The following is a 25219-nucleotide window of genomic DNA, read 5'->3' as shown; positions in this document are numbered from 1 at the left end:
AGGAGCTTGAGCTTGTTGTGTAGCCCTATTTAAACAGTGAGAGGCGTCAAAGCTTTCGCTACTCCTTCATCGTGCCAGGGGTTACTCTTCTGGCGACTTGCGTAGGCCGTCCTCCTGGAAGCTATTTTAGTTTTTAAAGTTTTAAATATGGATATTTTTCTTACACAAGAGCATCGCTTCACTTCAGAAGGCCTTTATTAACCACCTGGAGCCGTGTGGATATCTTTTATGATGGATGGATGCACTTTTTTTGGTTTCAAAATCTAATCCTTTATTCACTGCAATTATAAAGCTCGGAAGAGCCAGGACATTATTTAATATATAGTCTGAAAGAAGAAAGTCATATACACATGTTTTCATCAAAAACCTTAATTTCTTTTCGACTGAAGAAAGAAAGACATGATCATCTTGGATGGCTTGAGGGTGAGTAAATCATGGGGTAATTTTCATTTTTAAATGAACTAACCCTTTAAAGGATTAGTTCACTTTCTAATTAAAATTTCCTGATAATTGACTCACCCCCATGTCATCCAAGATGATCATGTCTTTCTTTCTTCAGTCGAAAAGAAATTAAGGTTTTTGATGAAAACATTCCAGGATTTTCTCCATATAGTGGAGTTTCTCCATATAATACAGTTTACAGCAATCCCAGACAAGAAATAAGGGTCTTATCTAGAGAAACCATCACTCATTTTCTAAAAAAAAAAATAATAAAATTGTATATGTTTTAACCATAAATGTTCATCTTGAACTAGCTCTCTTCTTCTCTATTAGAATTCCAGCAGTGTAGACGCTGCTAAGTGTATTACTGCCCTCCACAGGTCAAAGTTTGAACTAAATTGTCATATACAGTATGCTAGTGCAAGTATATAACAATTAGTTCAAACTTTAACCTGTGGAGGGCAGTAATACACTTAGCAGTGTCTACAATGCCGGAATTCTAAAAGAGAAGAAGAAGAAAGCTAGCTCAAGATGAGCATTTATGGTTAAAACATATATCATTTTTATTTATTTTTTTAGAAAATGAGTGATGGTTTCTCTAGATAAGACCCTTATTCCTCGTCTGGGATCGTGTAGAACGTTTTGAAGCTGCACTAAAACTGTAATTTTGACCTTCAACCGTTTGGAGGCCATTGAAGTCCACTATATGGAGAAAAATCCTGGAATGTTTTCATCAAAAACCTTCATTTTCTTTTCGACTGAAGAAAGAAAGACATGAACATCTTGGATGACATGGGGGTGAGTAAATTATCAGGAAATTTTAATTTGAAAGTGAACTAATCCTTTAAGTACTTTAACATCATTGTTCCACAAGTATTTTGTCAGGTAAAGTATGATCTTTCCTTTGCTCTTGTCTGACTTCCTGTCCTAGTCTCAGACAAAAGAGCGTTTAATGAAAGAGGGTGTGTATTTGATCTCATTATAGCACTCATCTTCCTCATGGCTGATCCTCCATTTGCTCTCCTGTGCCGAACGGTGGAGCCACAGCACCAGCACCATCAGAGCAAGCAAGAGCAGGGCCATAGAGAGACTCAACAGCACCCCCTGCAGGATTCCTGGGGAATTATCTGGAGCTATATGGTCACCAAAAAAGAAAATCTGTCATCAGTTACTCGTTTACTTTTTTTCTTCCATACAACACAAAAGAGGTTTTGAAGACTGTTCTGGTCACTCTTATCTATGCAGTTACAATGAATAAGCACCATAAAGGAATTATAAAAGTGTACAGAAAGACTTACGTGTGTACACAGACAGGTTAATGTAGCAGTGCTGAGTTCCCAGCGGGTTGGTCACTGAGCAACGGTAAAGGCCAGAGGTTTGCGCAGACACATTGGCAATGTGCACAGAACCTGTCATGTCACCTGGGACACGTAATATACAGGTTTAAGAAAAACATCAGACATGCAGAAACAGTTTTTTTTGTTTTTGTTTTTTTTTTACACCCAAGCGTTTTTACCATCCATGTTCACTGGCAGTGTTGTCTTATCCGGTTCTAGCTTCTCCCAGATCACCTGAGGAGCGGGAAAGCCCTCCGCCACCACACAGGACAGCCTCACATTGCCCCCAGCATCTGTGTCTCCTTCCCATAGACACACAGGAAGAGATGGGGGTGCTGCACACACATATAGAGGGTTATGAAACCTGAACACATTAAGCTGAAAACTTCAACAAATATACACATTACAAGTATAAAATGGAAAGAGTTCCACTTCTTGTGTAAAATGTAAAATGGACGGAATCAGGTCTGAATCTGGGCAAAAAAGTAATACAGTTGTGGCCAGAATTATTAGCCCCCTTAATAAATATATTCAAAGATGACTCTAAAAATAAATCTGCATTGTTTATCCTTTTGATCTTTAATTCATAAAATTAGTAAAAATCTAACCTTTCATTGAAGGAAAAATATTGAAAGTGGGGGGAAAATAACAATAAGAAATAAATGTTTTTCTCCAAAACACGTTGGCCACAATTATTAGCACCCCAAGAAATTTTTATTTTATAGTAAAATATCTCTGAAGTATATTCCCATTGATATTTAAATTTTTTTTTTAGCACACCAGGGTGATCATGAACATGAAATTGTCCAGCCATGACTTCCTGTTCCACATGAGTATAAACATGAAGAAACACAAAGGCCAAATTCCCTTAATCATTCATCACAATGAGTAAAACCAAAGAATATAGTTCTGATGTGCAGCAAAAGATTGCTGAGCTTCACAAAATAGAAAGTGGCTGTAAGAAAATAGCTAAAGCATAGAAAATCCCCATTTCCACTATTAGGGCAATAATTAAGAAGTTCCAATCAACTAAAGATGTTACAAATCTGCCTGGAAAAGGACGTGTGTCTAAATCGTCTTAATGCACACTGAGAAGGAAAGTTTGAGTGGTCAAAGACTCTTCAAGGATCACAGTTGGAGAATTGCAGAGATTAGTTGAGTCTTGAGTCTCAGAAAGCCTAAAAAAAATATCAAACAGCACCTACATCACCACAAGTTGTTCGGGAAGGTTTCAAGAAAAATCCTCTGCTCTCATCCAGAAACAATCTCCTGCATATTCAGTTGTCAGACACGACTGGAACTTCAAACAGGACCGGCTTCTATGGTCAGATGAAACTAAAATAGAGCTTTTTGGCAGAAAATCCACCAGATGGGTTTGGTGCACACATGGATAAAAAGTACCCATGCCCACGGTTAAATATACTGCTGGATCTTTAATGTTGTGGGCCTATTTTTCTGCTGGAGGTCCTGGACATCTTGTTCAGATACATGGTATCATGGATTCTATCAAATACCAACAGATAAAAAATCAAAACCTGATTGCTTCTGCTAGAAATCTTATAATGGGCTGTGGTTGGATCATCCGTCGGGACAATGATCCAAAACAAACATCAAAACCAGCACAAAAATGTGTCACTGAGCACAAAATGAAGCTTCTGACATGGCCATCTCAGTTCCCTGACCTGAACCCTAAAGAAAATTAGTGGAGTGGAATGAAGAGAAGAAGCACCAGCATGGAGCTGGAATCCGAAGAATCTGGAGAGATTCTGCATGAAGGAATGGTTTCTGATCTCTTGTCAGGTGTTCTCCAAACTCATCAGGCATTATAGAAGAAGACTCAGAGCTGTTATCTTGGCAAAAGGAGGTTGCAAAAAGAATCGAATAAAAGGGTGCTAATAATTGTGGTCAACGTGTTTTGGAGAAAAAGATTTATTTCATAATGTTATTTCCCCCCCACTTTCAATTCTTTTCCTTCAATGAAAGGTTAGATTTTTGCTAATTTTATAAATTAAAGATCAAAAGTATAAACAATGCAGATTTATTTTTACAGTCATCTTTGATCATATTTATGAAGGGGGCTAATAATTCTGGCCACAACTGTATGCACAGAGCAATGTTGGAAACTTGTTTTCTCCAAGGAATAAATAAACAAATATTTATAAATAAATAAAATAAATTTATATTGAAAAATCTATATGTTTTATATCACAATTCATACTTTTTATCCTCGCAATTGCAAGTTTATATCTCACAATTCTGAGAGAGAAAATTAAACGTAAATCACTTACTGTGCTTGAACGGTCAAATACACAGAATAATGTCAAAATGCCAGTCTTGGCAAGTATTGAACCCGCGCATTAGGTCTTAAGTGACAGCAGCCTAATAAACTTGCTGTCATTAATATTAATCAAGCAAGCTTCCATAGGTTACTTCGTAGTTCTAATGTGTCAGTAAGCACTCAGTACTGCAATGCGTGAATATTTACATACCAGCACATATGAGAGGAAATAAAAGTTTGGCAAGCAGGTACTGATTGGAGAAAAAGCTTTTTTCAAAGCTTCGAATCAATTGAACCAATTGCTTCGCAAAATGATTCACTGTTTCGAAGCGTTCGAAACGCCACAGCCTGGTGACTCCTGCTGGTCAGAACAGTGTAAAATGCAACAAAAACTCAGGCCTGAAACATGCATGAAAACACCTTTTACAAACCCATTGCAAATGTTTTGTTCAAAGTAAAATCTATCAAATGCAATTAACTAATACACTAATAAGATTAAATATCAAGTGTCTGTATTATATGTGTTGTTTTATCAATTTTCAACACTTGTTTTGTTTGTTCCATGGATGGCTTTTTTTTACAAGATGTAATATAAGTCTAAGGTGTCCCCTGAATGTGTCTGTGAAGTTTCAGCTCGAAATACCCCATAGATTTTTTTAAATAAATTTTTTAACTGCCTATTTTGGAGCATCATTAACTATGCACCAATTCAGGGCTGCTGGCCCTTTAAATCTCGTGCTCCCTGCCCATTGAGCTCATGACTCTATAATACAGTGCATTTACAAAGTTCACACAGCTAATATAACCCTCAAATGGATCTTTACAAGATGTTCGTCATGTATGCTGCATGTGAGTATAGTATTTATTTGGGTGTTTACATCTGATTCTGAATGAGTTTGAGGCTGTGCTTCGTGGCTAAAGCTAACATTACACACTGTTGGAGAGATTTATAAAGAATGAAGTTGTGTTTATGCATTATACAAACTGCAAGTGTTTAAAAATGAAAATAGCGACGGCTCTTGTCTCCGTGAATACAGTAAGAAACGATGGTAACTTTAACCACATTTAACAATACATTAGCAACATGCTAACGAAACATTTAGAAAGACAATTTACAAATATCACTAAAAATATCATGATATCATGGATCATGTCAGTAATTATTGCTCCATCTGCCATTTTTCGCTGTTGTTATTGCTTGCTTACCTAGTCTGATGATTCAGCTGTGCACATCCAGACGTTAATACTGGCTGCCCTTGTCTAATGCCTTTCATAATGTTGGGAACATGAGCTGGCATATTCAAATATTGGGGGCGTACACCCCGACTGTTACGTAACAGTCGGTGTTATGTTGAGATTTGCCTGTTCTTCGGAGGTCTTTTAAACAAATGAGATTTATATAAGAAGGAGGAAACAATGGAGTTTGAAACTCACTGTATGTCATTTCCATGTACTGAACTCTTGTTATTTAACTATGCCAATATAAATTCAATTATTAATTCTAGGGCACCTTTAATTATGTCTCATTAAAACATCTACAAATGTATAAAACTGATCAGAGATCAGATAAAAATCATAGACATTCAGTAAATCAGCATGATTCATGAGTTCACAGAAAACGTTTCAAAACAGTTATGTTTTACGTAACGAAGCCTCATTTACTGAAATCAGTGACTTTGCTTTGATACGTGCTCCAACCCACTGTTTCGAAACAAATATTCATATTAGCTTCATGAAGCAGTGTTTCTAAAGCGCCCATCATCACTACCTGCAGGGAGTGGAAGCACACACACTGTTCTGCTGTTGCACTTGCACAGCGCAGGAAATACGACTCTTATTAAAACGCGCTGTCATTCTTAAAGTACCATTTTTATCAGCAGGGTATTGCTACAGTTCGATTAGACGTTATGCACCAGAGAAACGCGTGCAGCCATCTTTAGAATTGTGTCTTTCAAATTCCGTCTATGGCATTGCTGTTGAAGAGTAACTGGTGAAGTAGTTTTACTTATTCTAGAGTTAACGAAAGTTATCATAAACATTGTAATGTTTGAAGCAGATGTCATAAATGTCAGTAGACCAGGAAGATTTTAAAACGAGCGGTTCATTCATACATAGGTAAGAACTTACCTTCATGCTGTGGAAATACAAACCGGAAAACAGAACACAATGAGCGCAGTGGTGAAAAGGGGCGGGCTAAATAAGGTCGTGCAACACTATTTGCATTTGGAACTGTTTTTGTTGACGGAGCAGCAACTGTTTTAATTGACAAAAATGTAAGTTACTTAATTTACTAGACTTATTGTTTAACTTGTATAAAAGTTATATCAAGCTTGCTGTCTTGATGGTGGTGTGAATGGTTCAACCTATTTTTCAGTGCATAAATTGGGTGTTTATAAAAGATAGATGCCGTGTGATGTATGGTACCCAGAACAGTGAGGCTGAGCTCTCCTATGCCAGGGTCTCCTGTCTCAGGTGGGTTGCTGACCACACAGCGATAGACTCCAGCGTCAGACACCCGCGTGTAATTCAAGATGATGTCTGCACTCCAGGGCATCCCAGCAAAGCCTACCCTGCCCATGAATGAAGGGCTTTCAATCACCTGCCCATGATCATACACGATCACCTGCACAACGAGAGAGATATCAGTCCTTTGATCTTAGTCAGACTATAGCACCATATTTCATTTTTTAAAGGAATGAAAACGAGGCTGTGAGGGATGGAAGTACAGTGTTTTCAATGGATCGTAAGTGTTTAACAACATGCCAATGGTTGAGCTGACTAAACATTTCCAAACACTTTCAGTGGACAAAGATTTCTGAAAGAACTGTTATGAAAGTTGTGAGTTTTCAAAAATTACATATGATCTAGTACATTTATACTGTGCTAAGTTGGCATTGGAAAGACTGTAAAAGTCTAAGGGTGCATTTGGAAAATTCGAGGGATTTATGAATTGATGAAAAGCTATTATTTAAATCATACAATTGAAAGGAGGGCAAGGCACAAAAGGTCATTGCAAAAGAGGCTGGCTGTTCACAGAGCTTTGTGAGCACATTAATAGAAAGGCGAAGGGAAGAAAAAGATGTGGTAGAAAAAGTGTGTGTGTGTGTGTATATATATATATATATATATATATATATATACAGAGGTGGGTAGATTACTTATGAATTGTAAGTTACTGATTACAAATTACATGACAAAATTTGTAATCAGTAATACAGTCTCTTAGATTACACATTTTTGGTAACGTAATCTAACTACTTTTGGATTACATTTAGATTACTTTTGTGCTAACTCTTATTTGATGTCACATATATTGTAGGATAATCTTGTACTATTTTTACAGATACAAAGAAAAAATATATTCCAGAAAATATATTCTATTCTATTCAGAGCCTCAACAGATTCTTTTTAAACTGCAATGTATGGACAGTTAATACTTCAAAATACGAACACTAATGTACCTGTTAGTGTTTGCTGATAGTAACACTGAATAAAACAAGATCACATCTTATGATTTTAAAACATATTTACTTAAGTAAATTCAGAAAACGGCAACATTACAAAAACAAATATTGAAAAATATTAAATTCACAGCAATATCACTGCTACATCAAATATTTAATCTATATTTCATCTAGCCTCACCGCTGGAAAAACTCAAAGAATCACAAATGTATATAAGCGGCAGGTTTATTATGAAAAAAATATAAACGTTAAAAAAAAGTGAAAAAATAGAAGAATTAATGAATTGTTAACAACTTACTGCCATTGTGTAAATAATATGTAATCATGTAATCCATAAAAAAGTAACTGTAGTCTGATTACAATATTGTAAAAAGTAGTTTACTCTAATTACAAGTACTTGATTTTTGGAATCTGATTACGTAATCCAGATTACATGTAATCCATTACTACCCAGCTCTGTACATTATATATAAAATTTTGTTTTCCTGCATGTCATGTGACCATCAACTGTCATCAGAGAACTGTAAACATGCAAATGTATTGTTAAATTATTAAAATATTAACTTGAAATCTCAGAGGGTACTTGAGGAAAAAAAAGTTTGAGAATGCCTTATCCCTGGCCTACTACACATCGGGACACTGCTTACTCAATTTTCAGTGAAATAACTATACGAGCTTTCGATGTAACATCACCACTGGTATTTATCAAAAATGGGAAGAACCCTGCAACATTTTAGACAATTTTTAATTTTTCTTTAAAAATGTATCTACATTATGTTTACTACCCGTCTAGCATTTCAGAATTCCCGGTTAAGGGAACATAAGGTGCATCCCACAAAACGTTGTGCAATTTTTTTAGGGAGCGAATGTTCAAGGATTTTGCGACTGAGACAGTACATAAAATGGCTGACCCCCTGGTCAGTGCCCTTAATACTGAACTAGGGACCTGATTAAGATGCACCCTAACCCTCACAGCCTCATTTTAATCTGCGTTTCAATATGGAATCTGTCCTGACTAAAAGCCATTCACACCAACAACAAAAGCTATAGCTATATCTGAAATCGCATACTTCCCAACTATGTGATTGTGAATTCCAGCTTTCCAAAATTTCAAAACAGAATTCCAAACTCACAGTACCCATATACCCGGATGACTTAAAACTTTCAGCGAGATTCTGAAGTGCACATCTAATGGACACTTTACTATCCCATGAGGCCAAAGGAGAGGACTTGTGAATGGCAATGAAGCTATACGCAACTGATGCTTGTAGGTCACATGACAATAACAACTTAGCAAATGTAGTACACCCAGATTACATTGATACTACACACATTCATACTATACAGAACATACTTATTTTTAATGGTCGCTATGTAATTACATTATTCAAAATTGTTTCAGATGCACCCTATAGCAATGACTATATTAGCATCCAGACCAATGACAATAACACGATTTAGTTAGGCTATATTTCATGTTTAAAGTTGAATGGCTTTTGATTGCCTATCAATGTTTTAAATGTTCAATACATAGGGGAAAAAAACCCTCTTAAAGTGATTCCAACCATATTGTTGTATTATCACTAGTTGTGGTGTGGACTCCACTAGTCTCTTGTAGTTATTGTTATATTTCTTGATGTGAATGTACCTTAAAGGGATGGTTCACCCAAAAATTAAAATTGTCATCATTTACTCCACCCAAACCTGTGTAAATTCCTTTGTTCTGCTGTACACAAAGGAAGATATTTAGAAGAATGTTTGCAACCAAGCAGATCTCGTCCCCCATTGACTACCATAGTAGGAAAAAAATACTATGGTAGTCAATAGGGGACGAGACCTGCTTGGTTGCAAACCAAAAATATTCTTCCAAATATCTTCCTTTATGTACAGCAGAACAAAGAAATTCATACAGGTTTGGAACAACTTGAGGGCGAGTAAATGATGACAAAATGTTCATTTTTGGGTGAACTATCCCTTTAAGTTCTATTAGCTGATTGTATATAGGTGACACCTGTATGGGGGAGTCAGGGTCGGAGAGTGGGGTCAAAGTCCAGATGATGCTGAGTCTGAACAAGGGCATCATAGTGAAGAACGAACAGGGCAGCATGACAGAATCTCCCCGTACAACCTCCAAACCAGATTCCCTCACAGTCACCCGGACTGCACCTGAAGGGGGTGGAGGGAAACAGTCAAGCTGGATCCTTTTTAAATATACCTTTTTTGCTTTATTTGTGGTGCTTTTTCTTGTTGCAAAAAACTGGCAATGATAAATCACTTAGCAGGCCCATTTATTCTACAGTTTTGTTGTGTAGCTCTCAACCTCTCTCCTTCCTTCTCAATGGTTGTCTCATTACTGTAATGATGAGTCCCACCCCCACCGCTCTGCCACCCCCAGGCCTTTGTGTGTGTGCGCGTGTGTGTGGGAAAGCATAGTCACTATAAAGCCTTAATTACAGCTGACAGCCTTGGCAAGGACAAATACACCAACTGAGAGAACAATGGGCTTCAAGTCTTATTCTAAAAAAAAAAACCTGACCCAAATTACAAATACTCCAATTACTGTAACATTACACATAAAACGCCAATTATAAAACTGCTCAAATGATCATTGTGATCTTTGTTGCACACTGGTTTTTATTAAACCTCACTCAAACATTTCATATCAAATGGATTGATGTCAAAAGGGTTTGTAACATGAAAAACATTGAGATACTTGGTATGGTATGATACAATATGTTAAACCCTGGTTAAAATTAGCTGTCTTCGAGTTAACGCGTAACAGTTCTCTTCAGTTGTGTAAATGTTCTTCTCCCCAAGTCAAAAGGTATTTCTGACCATATTTAACAGCCTAATGTTAAAAATAAAATCAACACGCACCATATTGAAGAAAAGTGGACACAAAGCAAGCCAGCCAGAGGAGTCTCCATCCCGTACAGCCCATCTCTGAGAAGATACGTGTGCGCTATCCTCCATACAGGTCAGTGTGTTCCCCCTTCAAACCTCACTCACTGGCACTGACTGGACAGGCATAACTGGGTTATTGGGCATCAAAGGGGGGCAGTTCTCGTTCTCTCTCCCTTTATCTCCTGCCCTCCCTCTATCGCTCTGTATCCCCTGTAACCACACACAGTGAATAGTTTACATGTCCCTGTAGTGTTGAATAAGAAAGCATCTGCTAAATCAGGGGTTTTCAAATATTATGGCACAGGCTCATAATGTGATGATCCCTTTCGTTTTTAATATGTTTATAACATTTCTGTGTTGCTGTGTAAATTTTCATCATCATTAGCCTACTCCAGTCTTCAGTGTCATGTGATCCTTCAGAAATCATTCTAATATGCTGATTTAATGTTTAAAAAAGTTAATATTATGCTTAATATTTTTTGTGGAAACCATGATACATGTTTTCAGGATATTTGATGATCGGAAAGTTAATTGGAATATGTTAATAATCCATAATACATAATCTGATTCCACAAAAGTACCTGTGATTATATTTCATTTTATATAATACTTGTTAGACTACAGTTACTTTTCTATTGATTACATGTTATTCTCACAATGGCAGTAAATTAAAAAAAAAGCCTACTGCTTATATACGTTCAGAGGGATCTGCACACTCAGACCAGCCATTAGTCATGTGACTATCACTGAAAACTGATGGTGCGTTCAAGTCCTCCTGGGAAGTTCGAATTTACGAGGTGGGAAGTCGTGTTTACGACGGTAGGTGCATTCAAGTCACTTTCGTCGGAGTAAGATGGCGGTGGTTTTTGCCTTCTCTAAATTAATTACACAAAATAACAACACTTCTGCTTCTAGAAAATGTAGAGCAAAGAATGTGCATTAGTTGTATGTTGCTTTTTTATGTTTTTTAATTAATATGAAGCCATTGTAAAATGTATTGTTACATATTACATTTTTATATTGTGATGCTATCGTATTTTTTTTGCTGGGAATCAGCTTACTTCGTTGTAAATAAAAACGCCTGACAATGTAACTGCTAAATACCCTTAAGTATTGTCATTGTGGTATTTCTGACTGACACGCCCCCAACTCGTACAGATCGGAGCTTAAAGGGTTAGTTCACCCAAAAATGAAAATTCTGTCATTTATTACTTACCCTCATGCCGTTCTACAAAAAAAAAAAAAAAAAAAAAAAAAAAAAAACACAAAATAACGACTTATTTAGTGATGGCCGATTTCAAAATGCTGCTTCAGGAAGCATCGGATCATAAATGAATCAGTGTGTCGAATCTGCTGATCGGAGCGCCAAAGTCACGTGATTTCAGCCGTTGGCAGTTTGACGCACGATCCGAATCATGATTCGATACACTGATTCATTTGTGATCTGATGCTTTCTGAAGCAGTGTTTTGAAATCGGCCATCACTAAATAAGTCGTTATTTTGTTTTTTTGCCGCACCAAAAATATTCTCGTCGCTTTATAATATTAATATTGAACCACTGTACTCGCATGAACCGATTTAAATATGTTTTTAGTACCTTTATGGATCTTGAGAGAGGAAGTGCCATTGCTCCCTATGGAGGCCTCACTGAACCATCGGATTTCAACTAAAATATCTTAATTTGTGTTCCAAAGATCAACGAAGGTCTTACGGGTGTAGAACGGCATGAGGGTAAGTAATAAATGACAGAATTTTCATTTTTGGGTGAACTAAACCCTTTAAAAAAAATTCTGAGCTTCCCACTGGTATTTACGACATTGTGGTGACGTTCATGTCGGCTCTGCTCGTAAATACGATCTACAAGACATGACTTGAACACACCATGAGACCCACATAATTTGATCACTGCATTTACAGAAATCATTTAACTTTTAAGAAGTATTTTATCAACATTGCATATTTAATCAGCTCCTGACGAACACATTAATTAGCCTATTATCTGAATTATCACTCATGAGTCATTTAACCATGTATTGCTGTCTTTGGAAGGCTTTTGTCTTTCAAGCGCGTTAAAATGTACAAATTATGTCATTTCATATTTACATGCAATGCAGGGATTCACCAACTTTTTTTTGTCAGCTGAACCTCTTTGGTTTAATATATTTACTTAATAAGTTAGGTCAATAATACAATTAAGTAATAATAATAGTAATTAAAGGATTAATTCACTTTCACATGAAAATCAGCCCAAGCTTTACTAACCCTCAAGCTATCCTAGGTGTGTATGACTTTCTTCTTTCTGATGAACATAATCGGAGAAATATTAATAAATATCCTGACGCATCCGAGTTTTATAATGGCTCTCAATGGAACCAGTGAGTATGAGCTGAAGAAACTGCATCCATCCATATCCATCCATCATAAACGTGTACTCCACTCGGCTCCAGGGGGTTAATAAAGTCCTTCTGAAGCGAATCGATGCGTTTGTGTAAAAATATCCATATTTAACATGTTATGAAGTAAAATATCTAGCTTCCTCCTCCAGACCACCTTCTGTATTCAAGTTACGAAGAAAACTGGCGTCTCGTCACACACTTTTTCCGTAAGTTGAATAGGGAAGGCGTAGGACGTAGTGTATGCGTTTTGAACTGCGAGAGTTTTACACTTTCTTCGTACATTGAATACGGAACACAGTCTAGCGGAAGCTAGATATTTTACTTCATAACTTGTTAAATATGGATATTTTTTACACAAACGCATCGATTCGCTTCAGAAGGAATTTATTAATCCCCTGGAGCCGAGTGGAGTTCATGTTCATAATATTTCTCTGAATATGTGGCTTGAGGGTAAGTAAGCTTGGGCTAATTTTCATTGAAAGTGAACTCATCCTTTAAGTAATAATAATAATAATAATAATAATAATAATAATAATAATAGGAAGTTTACTGATGTCGGTTAATGGTCACACAACATGCAGGTAAACATTTTTTAAAATCTTTTTTTGAAAAATGTTTTATTCTGATTGTTTTTATTTTAAAATTATTTTAATTTTAAAATGTTACGATTTAATTACTTAATAGCTTTTCATTAAACTCACAAACCCCCCCGTAGTTCCATCATGAACCTCAATATGGGAAACCCTGACATAATGTAATATTTAATGCACTTCAATGTTGTTGATACCAAAGAACAGAATATATTTCCTTTCTCTTTGTATTTTATGCCAATATGGTACAACATCCTATTAAAATCAATGTGATAAATGAGTCAGGTCAAAAGGAATATATGAGAAATAAAATGAGTAATCTAAATTACATTACTAACTAAAATTTTTGTTATATTTTATATATATATATATATATATATATATAAATATATAAATATATAAATATATAAATATATATATATATATATATATATATATATATATATATATATATATATATATAAATAAATAAATAAATATAATATAATATAATATAATATATATATATATATATATATATATATATATATTTTACACACACACACACACACACACACACACACACATATACACACAGACGAGCTACTGTAGTTCAGATTGCCCAAGAAGTTAAAGGATTAGTTCACTTTCAAATTACATTTTCCAGATAATTTACTCACCCCCATGTCATCCAATATGTTAATTTCTTTTCGACTTAAGAAAGAACGACAAAGTTTTTTGATGAAAACATTACAGGATTTTTCTCCTTATAGTGGACTTCAATGGCCTATAAACGGCTGAAGGTCAGAATTATGGTTTCAGTGCAGCTTCAAAGCGTTCTACACGATCCCAGATCAGGAATACGGGTCTTATCTAGAGAAACCATCGCTCATTTTCTAAAAAAAAAAAAAAAAAAAATTATACATGTTTTAACCATAAATGCTCATCTTGAACTAGCTCTCTTCTTCTCTATTAGAATTCCGGCAGTTTAGACACTGCTAAGTGTATTACTGCCCTCCACAGGTCAAAGTTTGAACTAAATTGTAATATACTTGCACTAGCATATTGTATATGACAATTTAGTTCAAACTTTGACCTGTGGAGGGCAGTAATATGCTTAGCAGTGTCAAAACTGCCGGAATTCTAATAGAGAAGAAGAGAGCTAGTTCAAGATGAGCATTTACGGTTAAAATGAATAAAATTTTGATTTTTTTTTTAGAAAATGAGTGATGGTTTCTCTAGATAAGACCCGTATTTCTCATCTGGGATCGTGTAGAAGGCTTTGAAGCTGCACTGAAACTATAATTCTGACCTTCAGCCATTTGGAGGCCATTGAAGTCCACTATACGGAGAAAAATCCTGGAATGTTTTCATCAAAAAACGAAATTTCTTTTCGACTGAAGAAAGAAAGACATGAACATCTTGGATGACATGGGGGTGAGTAAATTATCAGGAAATTTTAATTTGAAAGTGAACTAATCCTTTAATGCTGGTTCTGATAGAAAGATGTCAGAATACACGGTGCATCACAGTTTGATGCATATAGGGCTGCATAGCTGCAGACCAGTAAGGGTGCCCATGCTGACCCCTGTCCACCGCGAAAGCGCCAACAGTGGGCACAAGAGCATCAGAACTGGACCACGGAGCAATGGAAGAAGGTGGCCTGGTCTGATGAATCACGTTTTCACTTTAAAGGCTGGGTGTGTCACTTCCAATCTATAGAACCCCACTAACATCTTGGTGCCAGATACCACAGCACACCTTCAGGGGTCTAGAGGAGTCCATGTCAACTTCGACGGGTCAGGGCTATTTTGGCAGCAAAAGGGGGACCAACACAATATTAGGAAGGTGGTCATAATGTTATGCCTGATCGGTGTACAAAACACTTTTTAAATTAACTTTAGTTGAGCCCCTTTCTTACAACCATTATTTTCAGCATTCAAACATTCTAACTCATAAAAGTAAATTAAAACAGATATTAGCATTTACAATAGATTTATTAGTTCTGCAGTTAATTGTAAATATCAAAATACCACACAAAGCTTTATAGACCAAAATATACAATACTGACTTTTCACATGAAGAGTGTTATCAAAATAACCACATGTGTACTGCAATCATACTGATCAATATACTGCATCATGCAAACTATCTAGAGCTGTGTACAACAGATTTAGAAAGGCAATAATGGTTCACAATTTTCAAACGTGCTCTCAGGTCACTTAGAATATACAAAAACCATATTATGTTTACCCTTATTATTACTTATCTCAGATAATCGTATTTGTTATGGAAGGCATCAGGGAGGTAGAGACCAGTGATTACCTTTAGTAATGGCAGATTAATAAATTAATAGCGACAAAGAGATTAAACTCAGAAACCACAGTGGAATGGATTAGGTGTCCATAGCATCTTAGACAAACCCTGATGTAAGCACATATACATACATGCTTTAATTACATATAGATTAATTCACATAAGCAAATATATATTTTTATACAAGTGGACAGTAGAATATTTCATACATAGACAAAAATATTCTTTAATAAAGTATTTCAAAGGCTTCTTTTTTTCTTTACATAGTGTTTGAGAAGCTTTGGATGTCAGATTCAATTAGGTGAAGTAACACTAATCATACATTAAAGTACAATAAAAAGGTATAAATAATAAATCTGAGGACTTTAAATCACTAACGTCAAGTACCATTTCAATATAAACACAATACAATATTGGGATATTATTGCATCATGAATCGCACAGCAGACAAAACACTGGTAGAAAAGGTTCATAAATAATATTCTAAACCCACTCATGATCCATCCATTTTAGTCTTTGTCTGCTCTGGCCTTCTATAGGCTGAAACAAGATCAAAAAATGCCACCAATCACTGATGAGAATTTCAAGATCTCCCACTTTGGCTCAAGTATCTATCGTGTACAGGAAGCACGACCACTCAAGAAGAACAACTAGCCCTCTATTCCATCTGAAGGCTATAACAAGCAGGGTCAGGAAACTTTACCATGTTTTTCCCAAGTCAGAGGTCACTAGGAAGATGGTTTGTTGTACCCAAACAGCCCCACAGGAAAGTACTTCACATGAGTGGGCCACTGAGACGCCAGCTGGAAGAACTTCACATCATTCCACTCCATCCCATCTACAGACACTGAAACATGTCCATCTCATGAGTCAAGTTTGTTCAAATACAATGGGTCCATTTTAAAATCTAATTTATACATGAATTATGACATTTAAAATAAAAGACATGTTATGATAAAATTAATATGAAATATTTAATATTCTGCATTATAATAGGTCACTATTGTGGAAGAAATTTTAACTCTATTTCATTACTCATATATATTTATTTTTTTTTGGAACTTTTTATTTATATTTTTCTCACAACAAAACAAAAAACAAAAAAAAACATTATCTGAGACGAGATCCAAACACAAAGATTATACAGAATAAGTAAGATAAAAAAAATAATAAAAAAAATAAAAAAATAAAAAAAAAACCAACAACTTTATTTTAATTTATACATTCAAATACTCTTTAACCATGTGTCATCTCTGATTAAAAAGGTCAGTTTTCAGTTGTAATGATGCGGTCATTTTTTCCATCATATAAACCTTTTTTACTCTCTGTTTCCATTCAGTTACAGTTGGTGGATTCACAGACTTCCAATTAACAGTGATGTTTTTTTTGGCAATTAGTAATAATACTCGTAAAATATATCTTTGGTCAGCATTGAAAACATCAGCTGGTATAACCTCTAGTAAGAAAAATTGTACATTTAGGGAAATTTCTCTTTTTACAATCTTCTCCATCTCTTCTTTCACATTTTCCCAATATGTAAGGATTCCTGGACAATCCCAAAAAATATGTGTGTGGTCCCCTGTTTTGCCACATTGTCTAAAGCATAAAGCTGCAGAGGGATTTATTACAAAATTAGAAATAACCAGAGGGGTATGAAAGAAACGTACTTTGACTTTCCAGTCAAATTCCTTCCACTGTTGACTGTTAATCCCCTTATGGCATCTATAACAGAGTTTGTCCCATAACTCGTCCTCTATTATTGTGTTAGCCTCTAGTTCCCACTTTTCCTTAATATTATAAGTATTTCCAATCATGTTTGTTAACAGTCTTTTATAAAGATGGGAAACATGTTTACCAACAGGGAGATGTTTTTCTATAATTGTAATAAAATATTGTTCTATGCCATTTGGGATTTTAGCGAGTCTTTCTTTTTCCTTATGGTTTGTAATGTAGTGTCTGATTTGCAGATATCTGTAAAAATCTGATTACTCATATTTAAATGCAATCCCTGCAAGGAAAACAAATGTTGGTTGTAGAAGTTTGAATACTGAACGTCTCTAACACTTGGGCCAGAATTACTGTGTCTGAAAATAACAAAAGGAGAAATAAAACTAGACAGGTGTCCAGTTGTGTTATGCATGTCCAATCTCATGATCGAGATTTGCTCCAACCTAGTAACAAAGAATGTAGAACCAATCAAGTCGGAGGAAAGTGGTGTATTGAATCATGTCACCTTTACCATGTTCCTTTTTTATAAAAACTCTTGGTCGGGGGATTTTCTCTGAAATTGGTCCGAGAACCTCTCGGCCATGATTAAAGAATACTGAAGGCATTGTCTGGAGTCTGTCTGATTAATGCTGCGCAGCAGGTTAGTGGAACACTAAAGGGAAACACTGCCCAGGTTAGTGGTCATATCACTATGGGTTTTCCAATGACAGCCTCTTAACACACCAAGCCGTTACCGACGAACTAGTGGCGATGAAAGCAGACTGCGGGGTTGGCTCATGTCGGCAGCGTCTGGGTCCAAAGTTGCTCTGACACACCAAACCGATGCTCGACAGCTGACGGCCAAGTAGCACGTCCGTTCTGCACCTGCGTAAGAAGAAATGCCTTTCCGTACCAGCAGGTGGCAGTAGCTGAACAGCCAATCAGAATGATCAGATGGCCTGACTGACCGACGAGCTCCAACGCGGATTCAAAATATTGAATCGGCCGAAAAAAGCCAATGAGGACCAACTTCAGCCGACGGTGCGGAACACACTGAGAAAACTTAGTCGGCCAACGAACAAAAACTTTGTGCGTTCCGGGCTTTAAACTTACCACTGACCCCTCCAATTTGGAATATTTGGTTACATCCTTGGATACTAGAAATGATTTATTCACATTATTGGTATCGATCGTATCTAAATCTTTTAGGCCGCATTTACACTGCAGGACTTGATGCCCAATTTAGTTTATCAGATTTTTTTTCACAACCAGCTTCCATCTTTTTTAAAAAGTGTCCCATATCCGATTTCTGTATTTTACACTATAACACTTGGCGAAACAACCCAAGGCAGATGTACTGACCTGGAAAAGCTTAGGCCAAAAAGGTAGTAAAAACGGCGTGATTTGCAATGGACACAGACAAAATGATAACACAAGCTTTAAAGGTCAGCAAAACACTGGAGTCTTAAGGTGGAGAAAAAAAAAAAAAAAAAAAAAAAAAAAAAAGAGGAAAGCTTTTGTTACAGCCTGGGCATTGAAAAGAGTGATCGCGGTTGGAGTCCAGTTGAGTTCATTCGCCACCTTCGCTTTTTCAGTGACATACAACTTGCATTGATGGGAATATCCGATCTGTCCGCTTACATGCCAGACGCAAATGCACGTATCCGAATCATAACAGATTTATTTACACATATGAATGAGGCCTGAAACTGATATGAGAATATTGGAATCCATGTGCTTTTTTCCTGCATACACATTTGTGGGTCATATCCGATCTGTGTCACATGCGAAAATTGGAAATTGGGTCACTTGAACCCTTAGACACATTATTACAAAAAACAAAGGATGTCTCAGTAAACTGCTTAATTCCTTTGTGTTCTGTAAAACATCTGTTTTTAAGTACCTCTTAGACTGGTTTGTTGATTCTTTGCAGAGCAGATGAGTCTGGTGATGCCTTCAATGATCTGACTCTTTGACTCTGTGTCTCTCTCTTTCGGCTTCTTCCCTAGAAAGATGGTCGGGACTGAAGACAGGCAAAATGACTAAATATAGTCATGTGTGGATATGGATGAATATGGAGACTATCAACAATAGTAGCAGTGCAGTGAGAGATACAAAAAAGCTCAGCTAAAAAAAAAAAAAAAAAAAAAAAGAAAAGAAAGAGCCAAGGGTGAGAGAGCAGAAATGTCAAATGAAATTGCAGGGATGGAAAACACTTTATAGAGTCAAGAAAACACAGAGTGGTCTTTAGCAAAAGGACAAATGTGCATTTTCTATAAATTTAGTGGACAATCTCACCTTTCTTGTTCTTCTCCTTGGTCACCACAGTCATGGACATGGTGTTAGAGCCAGTCTGGAGCTCAATGGAGCCGGATCCGGGCAGTCGGCTAACCTGCAAGGATCTGAACGCACACTTCAAAGTGATCTTATTGTCTCTCCGCTCTCCGTCTTTGCGCTTCTCAACCCCTGAAGATACCCAGTAATCCACCTGCAGCCCAATTGCGTCCATGCTGGGGCTCCTAGATAACAGTATCAGTTTGACCAGATTTACCAGGCTAGCATTTTTAAACTGATAACAGACATAAGCCATAGCAATGTGAGAAACAGCAGAGCAGTGCAGATTTCTATACAATATTGTACACAAACCCTAGAGCAGCCAGTCCGCCACTTAGTGAAGGTGATGGAGGAGGCGTTGCAGAATCTTTCATCATCCCAGTGGGAGATCCATGAGCAGGTGGAGACGTTGAGGGAACTGCCAAGCTCAAAGCCAAACCTTCCTCACAATCTCCACCTACAATGAGTCAAAAACATTTTGAGGGAAAAAACTCAAATAGTTGTAAAATGCAATTCCATTGCAAAGTGACAAGATCATTTATAAAAGAAATATAAATACTTGCTGCTATAAATAACTGGCCAATCAAAATACACTATATTAAAAAAAAAATTGGGACCGTCTTTACATGCACCAGAACTTTAATGACATCCAATTCTTAATCTGTAGGATTTAATAAGGAGTTGGCCCACCCTTAGCAGCTATAACAACCTCAACTCTTCTGGGAATGCTTTCCACAAGGTTTAGGAGTGTGTTTATGGGATTTTTTTGACCGTTCTTCTAGAAGCGCATTTGTGAGGTCAGGAACTGATGTTTTGTGAGAAGGCCTGGCTCGCAGTCTCCGCTCTAATTCATCCCAAAGGTGTTCTATCAGGTTGAGGTCAGGACTCTGTGCAGGCCAGTCAAGTTCCTCCACACCAAACTCGCTCATCCATGTCTTTATGGACCTTGCTTTGTGCACTGGTGCGCAGTCATGTGGAACAGGAAGGGGCCATCCCCAAACTGTTCCCACAAAGTTGGGAGCATGAAATTGTCCAAAATTTCTTGGTATGCTGAAGCATTAAGAGTTCCTTTCACTGGAACTAAGGGGCCAAAAACAACCCCACACCATAATCCCCCCTCCACCAAACTTTACACTTGGCACAATGCAGTCAGGCAAGTACCGTTCTCCTGGCAACCGGCAAACCCAGACTCGTCCATTGGATTGCCAGGCAGAGAAGCGTGATTCGTCACTCCAGAGAACACGTCTCCATTGCTCTAGAGTCCAGTGGCGGCGTGCTTCACACCACTGCATCCGACACTTTGCATTGCACTTGGTGATGTAAGGCTTGGATGCAGCTGCTCGGCCATGGAAACCCATTCCATAAAGCTCTCTACACACCGTTCTTGAGCTAATCTGTGATTTTACGTGGCCTACCACTTCATTGCTGATGTTCCCAATTGCTTAAACTTTGTTATGATACCACTAACAGTTGACCGTGGAATATTTAGTAGTGAGGAAATTTCACGAATGGACTTATTGCACAGGTGGCAACCTATCATGGTACCACGCTTGAATTCACTGAGCTCCTGAGAGCGACCCATTCTTTCACAAAATGTTTGTAGAAGCATCTGCATGCCTAAATGCTTGATTTTATACACCTGTGGCCATGGAAGTGATTGGAACACCTGAATTCAATGATTTGGAAGGGTGTCCCAATATTTTTGGCAATATAGTGTATTTATTAAGCAACAAAAATGTGATTATTTTATAAATACTACTGATAAAACTCAAAATGTGCATCCTTAAATTTAGTGGTAAGTAAACTAAAAAGAACTGACTCAGAATCCTTCATTTGGGATTCAGACCACACTGGTGCCATTGTACGTTTTTGATTTGATAAAAAAGAACAAGCTCACAAGAGTCACTTGTTGAGGAATCAAACACATTGTCTGAGTTTTTGTTCCCAACCCCTAATGGTAATACAACATTACTGATGAAAAAAAAAAAAAAAAAAAAAAAGACAAACCTGAAGATCCTGGGCTGGGCTCTACCAATCCCACCTTAACCACCTGTTGAAAGAAAAAAGGAAATATGAATCCATTCATCATTAAAAATTCAAATACATTTGTTGTATCGCCATACATTAGAGTTAAAACATCTGTAAATTTTTTTTAATTAATACCTTTAAGGACACATTAAATTGATCAAAAGTGACAGTAAAAAGGAAGTGAAGTAAAGGGAAGATTTCTATTCTAAATAAATGCTGCTCTTTTGAACTTTCTATTCACCAAAGAAATCTGAAAAAAAAAAAGTATCCCTGTTTTCACAAAAATATTAAAATAGAAAACAGTTGTTTTAAATTATAATAATATTTCACAAAATTACAGTTTTACTGTATTTTTGATCAAAAATATGAAGCCTTGGTGAGCAAGAGACTTCTTTCAAAAAAAAAATTAAAGAATGCTTTTGAATGCTAGTATAACATTAACTAGAATGTTAATGTACTCACACCCACAAAAGGAACAAAACTTTGGTAGGAATCTTCTTCTTGCCTAGAAGAGTAAAAAAAACATAAAATAAAATCTAATAAAAAAACATTTGAAATGATGAGGTGATAGAATTCATCTCACTCACGTCTTATGTTTGCAGGTCAGCATGGCCTCAGCAATGGGGAGCTGATGCGTAACTGCAGATCCGTTAATGTATTGTAGAATTCGTCCAGCCACATCCACGAAGTCAGCAGAGGAAGAAGCTGGAGAGATACAGGAACAAATTATATGGACAATCGCCAATATAATAACATCTCAACGAGCACAGAAAAGAGAAATGGTACATTCCACTTCAAGATTAAAAATGAAAAATAAATAACCATGGTGGGGGTTAAACAAATGCATTACTTACCAGTCTGGGGAGGCTCTGGGCGGCTGAAAAACTCTCTCCATGAGCTGTCCAGGAAGGAAGAACTGTAGCGATTGTCCAGAGAACCCAGGTGTTTGGCCACGGGGTGAGAGCCTGTGGAGACACTCGCATGATACAGCCTGCACTTTTTATTTTTGAAAAGCTTTTGGCATTTTTGTGTGCCAATACCACTGTGTTTAGAGGTTATCTATACGCACCTAAAGGCACCACAAGAAACTTCATGTGGCTGAGCCAGTCAGACATCTTGTTGGCGAGCTGAGAGACAAAGAATCTCAAAACGGCTCCTAAGTAGCTCTGACCTCCAATCGCCACAACCTTCACCGGTTTGGGCATGATGGAGTTACAGTTGCAGCTGTGAGAATAGAGAAGGAACAATAAAAACATGCACCACACTGCAGACACAGGAACTGGTCTAAAATCTTCAATCAACATTGTGATTCATATTGACAACCATGAATATTAACATCATGAGATTTGACAGCAACCATCACTACAGACCATGTCGTTTCTTATTTGTGTTTATTCGCACAGTTACACTCACAATTTCTGTATGCGTGTGAGCAGGGCAGAAAGGACGGCCTGGATTTCTGATCCTGAACAGGTGCACACCACTGGCAGCTTCTGGGCCTGCAGCAGCTCAGCCACATACTGCAGACACACAGAGGCATATTTCTCTTATCTGAAGTTGAACTACTGTAAATATGTTTTATCAGAGTATCTATGCATACTGATGTCTTATCTATTTTGAAGTAAATGGCTATGTTCTGTACAGAGTGGTCAGGCAGGCACACAGGAAGTGAAGTAGATTGGTATTTACGTGTCCTTGCCAATCGCTGCCGTTCACCAAGATAAGGCTGTCAGGAAGGGTGCTGTCAGACAGCAGAATCTGGTTGAGCTGGTCGTATACTATCTTCCTTGGCATCTGCAAAGAGGAGTGTGACTGAAAACATTTTCTCAGACAAGCATTTTAAGCATTAACTTTAAGGTGCAGTGTATAATTTCCAGTGTTAGAGAGTATCTAACAACATAGTGAAGCTACCTTCACAGAAGTGTGACAGCAGCTAAGCTGCTTTTAAATAATGTAGCTTTAAAAGGGTTAGTTCACCCAAAAATGAAAATAATGTCATTAATTACTCACCCTCATATCGTTACACACCCGTAAGACCTTCAATCATTTTCAGAACACAAATTAAGATATTTTTGATAAAATCGGATGGCTCAGTGGGGCCTGCATTGCCATTGCCATTTCCTATTTCAATGCCCAGAAAGGTACTAAAGACATATTTAAAACAGTTCATGTGGCTCAACCTTATATTATAAAGTGACGAGAATACTTTTTGTGCACCAAAAAACAAAATAACGACTTTATTCAACAATTTCTAGTGATGGGTGATAACAAAACACTGCTTCATGAGGCTTCGAAGCTTTACGAATCTTTTTTTTCGAATCAGTGATTCAGAGCGTGTATCAAACTGCCAGAGTGACGTGAACTACTGAAATGTTGAAACACTTATGACGTAACAAAGCCTCGTTTACTGAAATCATGTGATTTTGGCACTCTGAACCACTGATTCGAAACAAAAGATTCGCAAAGCTTCGAAGTGTTTTAATATCGTCCATCACTAGATATTGTTAATATTTTTGGTGCACAAAAAGTATTCTCGTCGCTTTATAATATTAAGGTTGAACCACTGTAGTCACATGAACTGTTTTAAATATGTTATTAGTAGCTTTCTGGGCATTAAAAAATGAAATGATCTTGCTGGCAATGAATCAGAAATAGCTTAACTTGTGTTCCGAAGATGAACGATTTTATACTGTTTAAAAGTTTGAGGTGTATTTTTTTTTTTTTTTATAAAAGAAATTAATACTTTTATTCAGTAAGTATACTTTGACAGTATATTTTTACATTGTTACAAAATATTTCTATTTCAAATAAATGCTGTTCTTTTGAAACATGCTGTTCTATACATCAAAGAATCCTGAGAATTTTTCCCTAATGGCTTCAACAAAAATATTATGCAGCACAACTATTTTTAACATTGATGATAATAATAATTATAATAAGGAGAAGAAGAAGAAATGATCATATTATCAGCAAATCATATTAGAATGATTTCTGAAGGATCATGTGACACTGAAGTTCAGCTTTGCCATCACAGGAATAAATTGCATTTTATAATAGATTAAAATAGAAAACCATTAGAAAATAGAAAAATATTTCACAATATTACTGCTTTACTACATTTTATAATGAAATAAATAGCGAGAGTAAGAGATTAATTTTAAAAACATTTCTTCTGAAAAGTAAGGTATTGGTTTAAGTTTAAATGTCATCTTAATTGAGATCCTGAGATTGTTTTGTATCAGATGAATACTACTGTTACTACAGAAATAACATTATTATAATTGAATTGATAGGGTTTATTTTCTTCTATATCTTTTCTGTTGTCAGATTTTGTTCACTGCTTATAGCTTATAAGATTAACACCGATTTCTTTTTTCATTCTAGTGGCGGCAAACGAAATTTCACAAATAATAGGATCTAAACAAGGTTCCAAACAGACAGCCCT

The 25219-nt window shown here is 36.5% G+C and overlaps 2 protein-coding genes across 6 annotated transcripts in view; both read right to left on the bottom strand.

Moving 5' to 3' along the window:
• Nucleotides 1-1245: 1245 nt before the first annotated feature.
• Nucleotides 1246-11554, bottom strand: zgc:165604 (uncharacterized protein LOC792578 homolog). Of its 2 annotated transcripts, XM_048166709.1 has the most exons (6): nt 10398-11554; nt 9532-9686; nt 6481-6679; nt 1958-2113; nt 1740-1862; nt 1246-1574 (listed from the first exon to the last, which is right to left on the bottom strand). In XM_048166709.1, exons 1-6 carry the CDS (start codon nt 10459-10461, stop codon nt 1375-1377), a joined length of 897 nt encoding a protein of 298 aa, XP_048022666.1. In that variant the 5' UTR covers nt 10462-11554; the 3' UTR covers nt 1246-1374. The 2 variants fall into 2 exon arrangements, with proteins under 2 accessions (XP_048022666.1, XP_048022667.1); XM_048166710.1 differs by lacking the exon at nt 9532-9686.
• Nucleotides 11555-15367: 3813 nt separating this feature from the next.
• pacs1a (phosphofurin acidic cluster sorting protein 1a) overlaps nt 15368-25219 on the bottom strand; it is a 29037-nt gene continuing 19185 nt past the window's right edge. For all 4 annotated transcript variants that reach the window (XM_048166408.1, XM_048166406.1, XM_048166409.1 and 1 more), the window contains 11 exons: nt 23464-23568; nt 23188-23294; nt 22844-22998; nt 22629-22739; nt 22362-22479; nt 22237-22279; nt 21754-21796; nt 20059-20203; nt 19711-19931; nt 19316-19435; nt 15368-16552 (listed from right to left, as the gene is read on the bottom strand). In XM_048166408.1, coding sequence (XP_048022365.1) covers nt 16434-16552; nt 19316-19435; nt 19711-19931; nt 20059-20203; nt 21754-21796; nt 22237-22279; nt 22362-22479; nt 22629-22739; nt 22844-22998; nt 23188-23294; nt 23464-23568 — 1287 coding nt within the window. In that variant the 3' untranslated portion in view covers nt 15368-16433. The remainder of the gene's footprint in view (nt 16553-19315; nt 19436-19710; nt 19932-20058; nt 20204-21753; nt 21797-22236; nt 22280-22361; nt 22480-22628; nt 22740-22843; nt 22999-23187; nt 23295-23463; nt 23569-25219) is intronic.

The sequence above is a fragment of the Megalobrama amblycephala genome, linkage group LG18 (assembly GCF_018812025.1).
Source record: "Megalobrama amblycephala isolate DHTTF-2021 linkage group LG18, ASM1881202v1, whole genome shotgun sequence".
Classification (NCBI taxonomy): domain Eukaryota; kingdom Metazoa; phylum Chordata; class Actinopteri; order Cypriniformes; family Xenocyprididae; genus Megalobrama; species Megalobrama amblycephala.
Note: the sequence above shows the minus strand (reverse complement) of the source record. Positions and strands in the feature narration are given on the sequence as shown.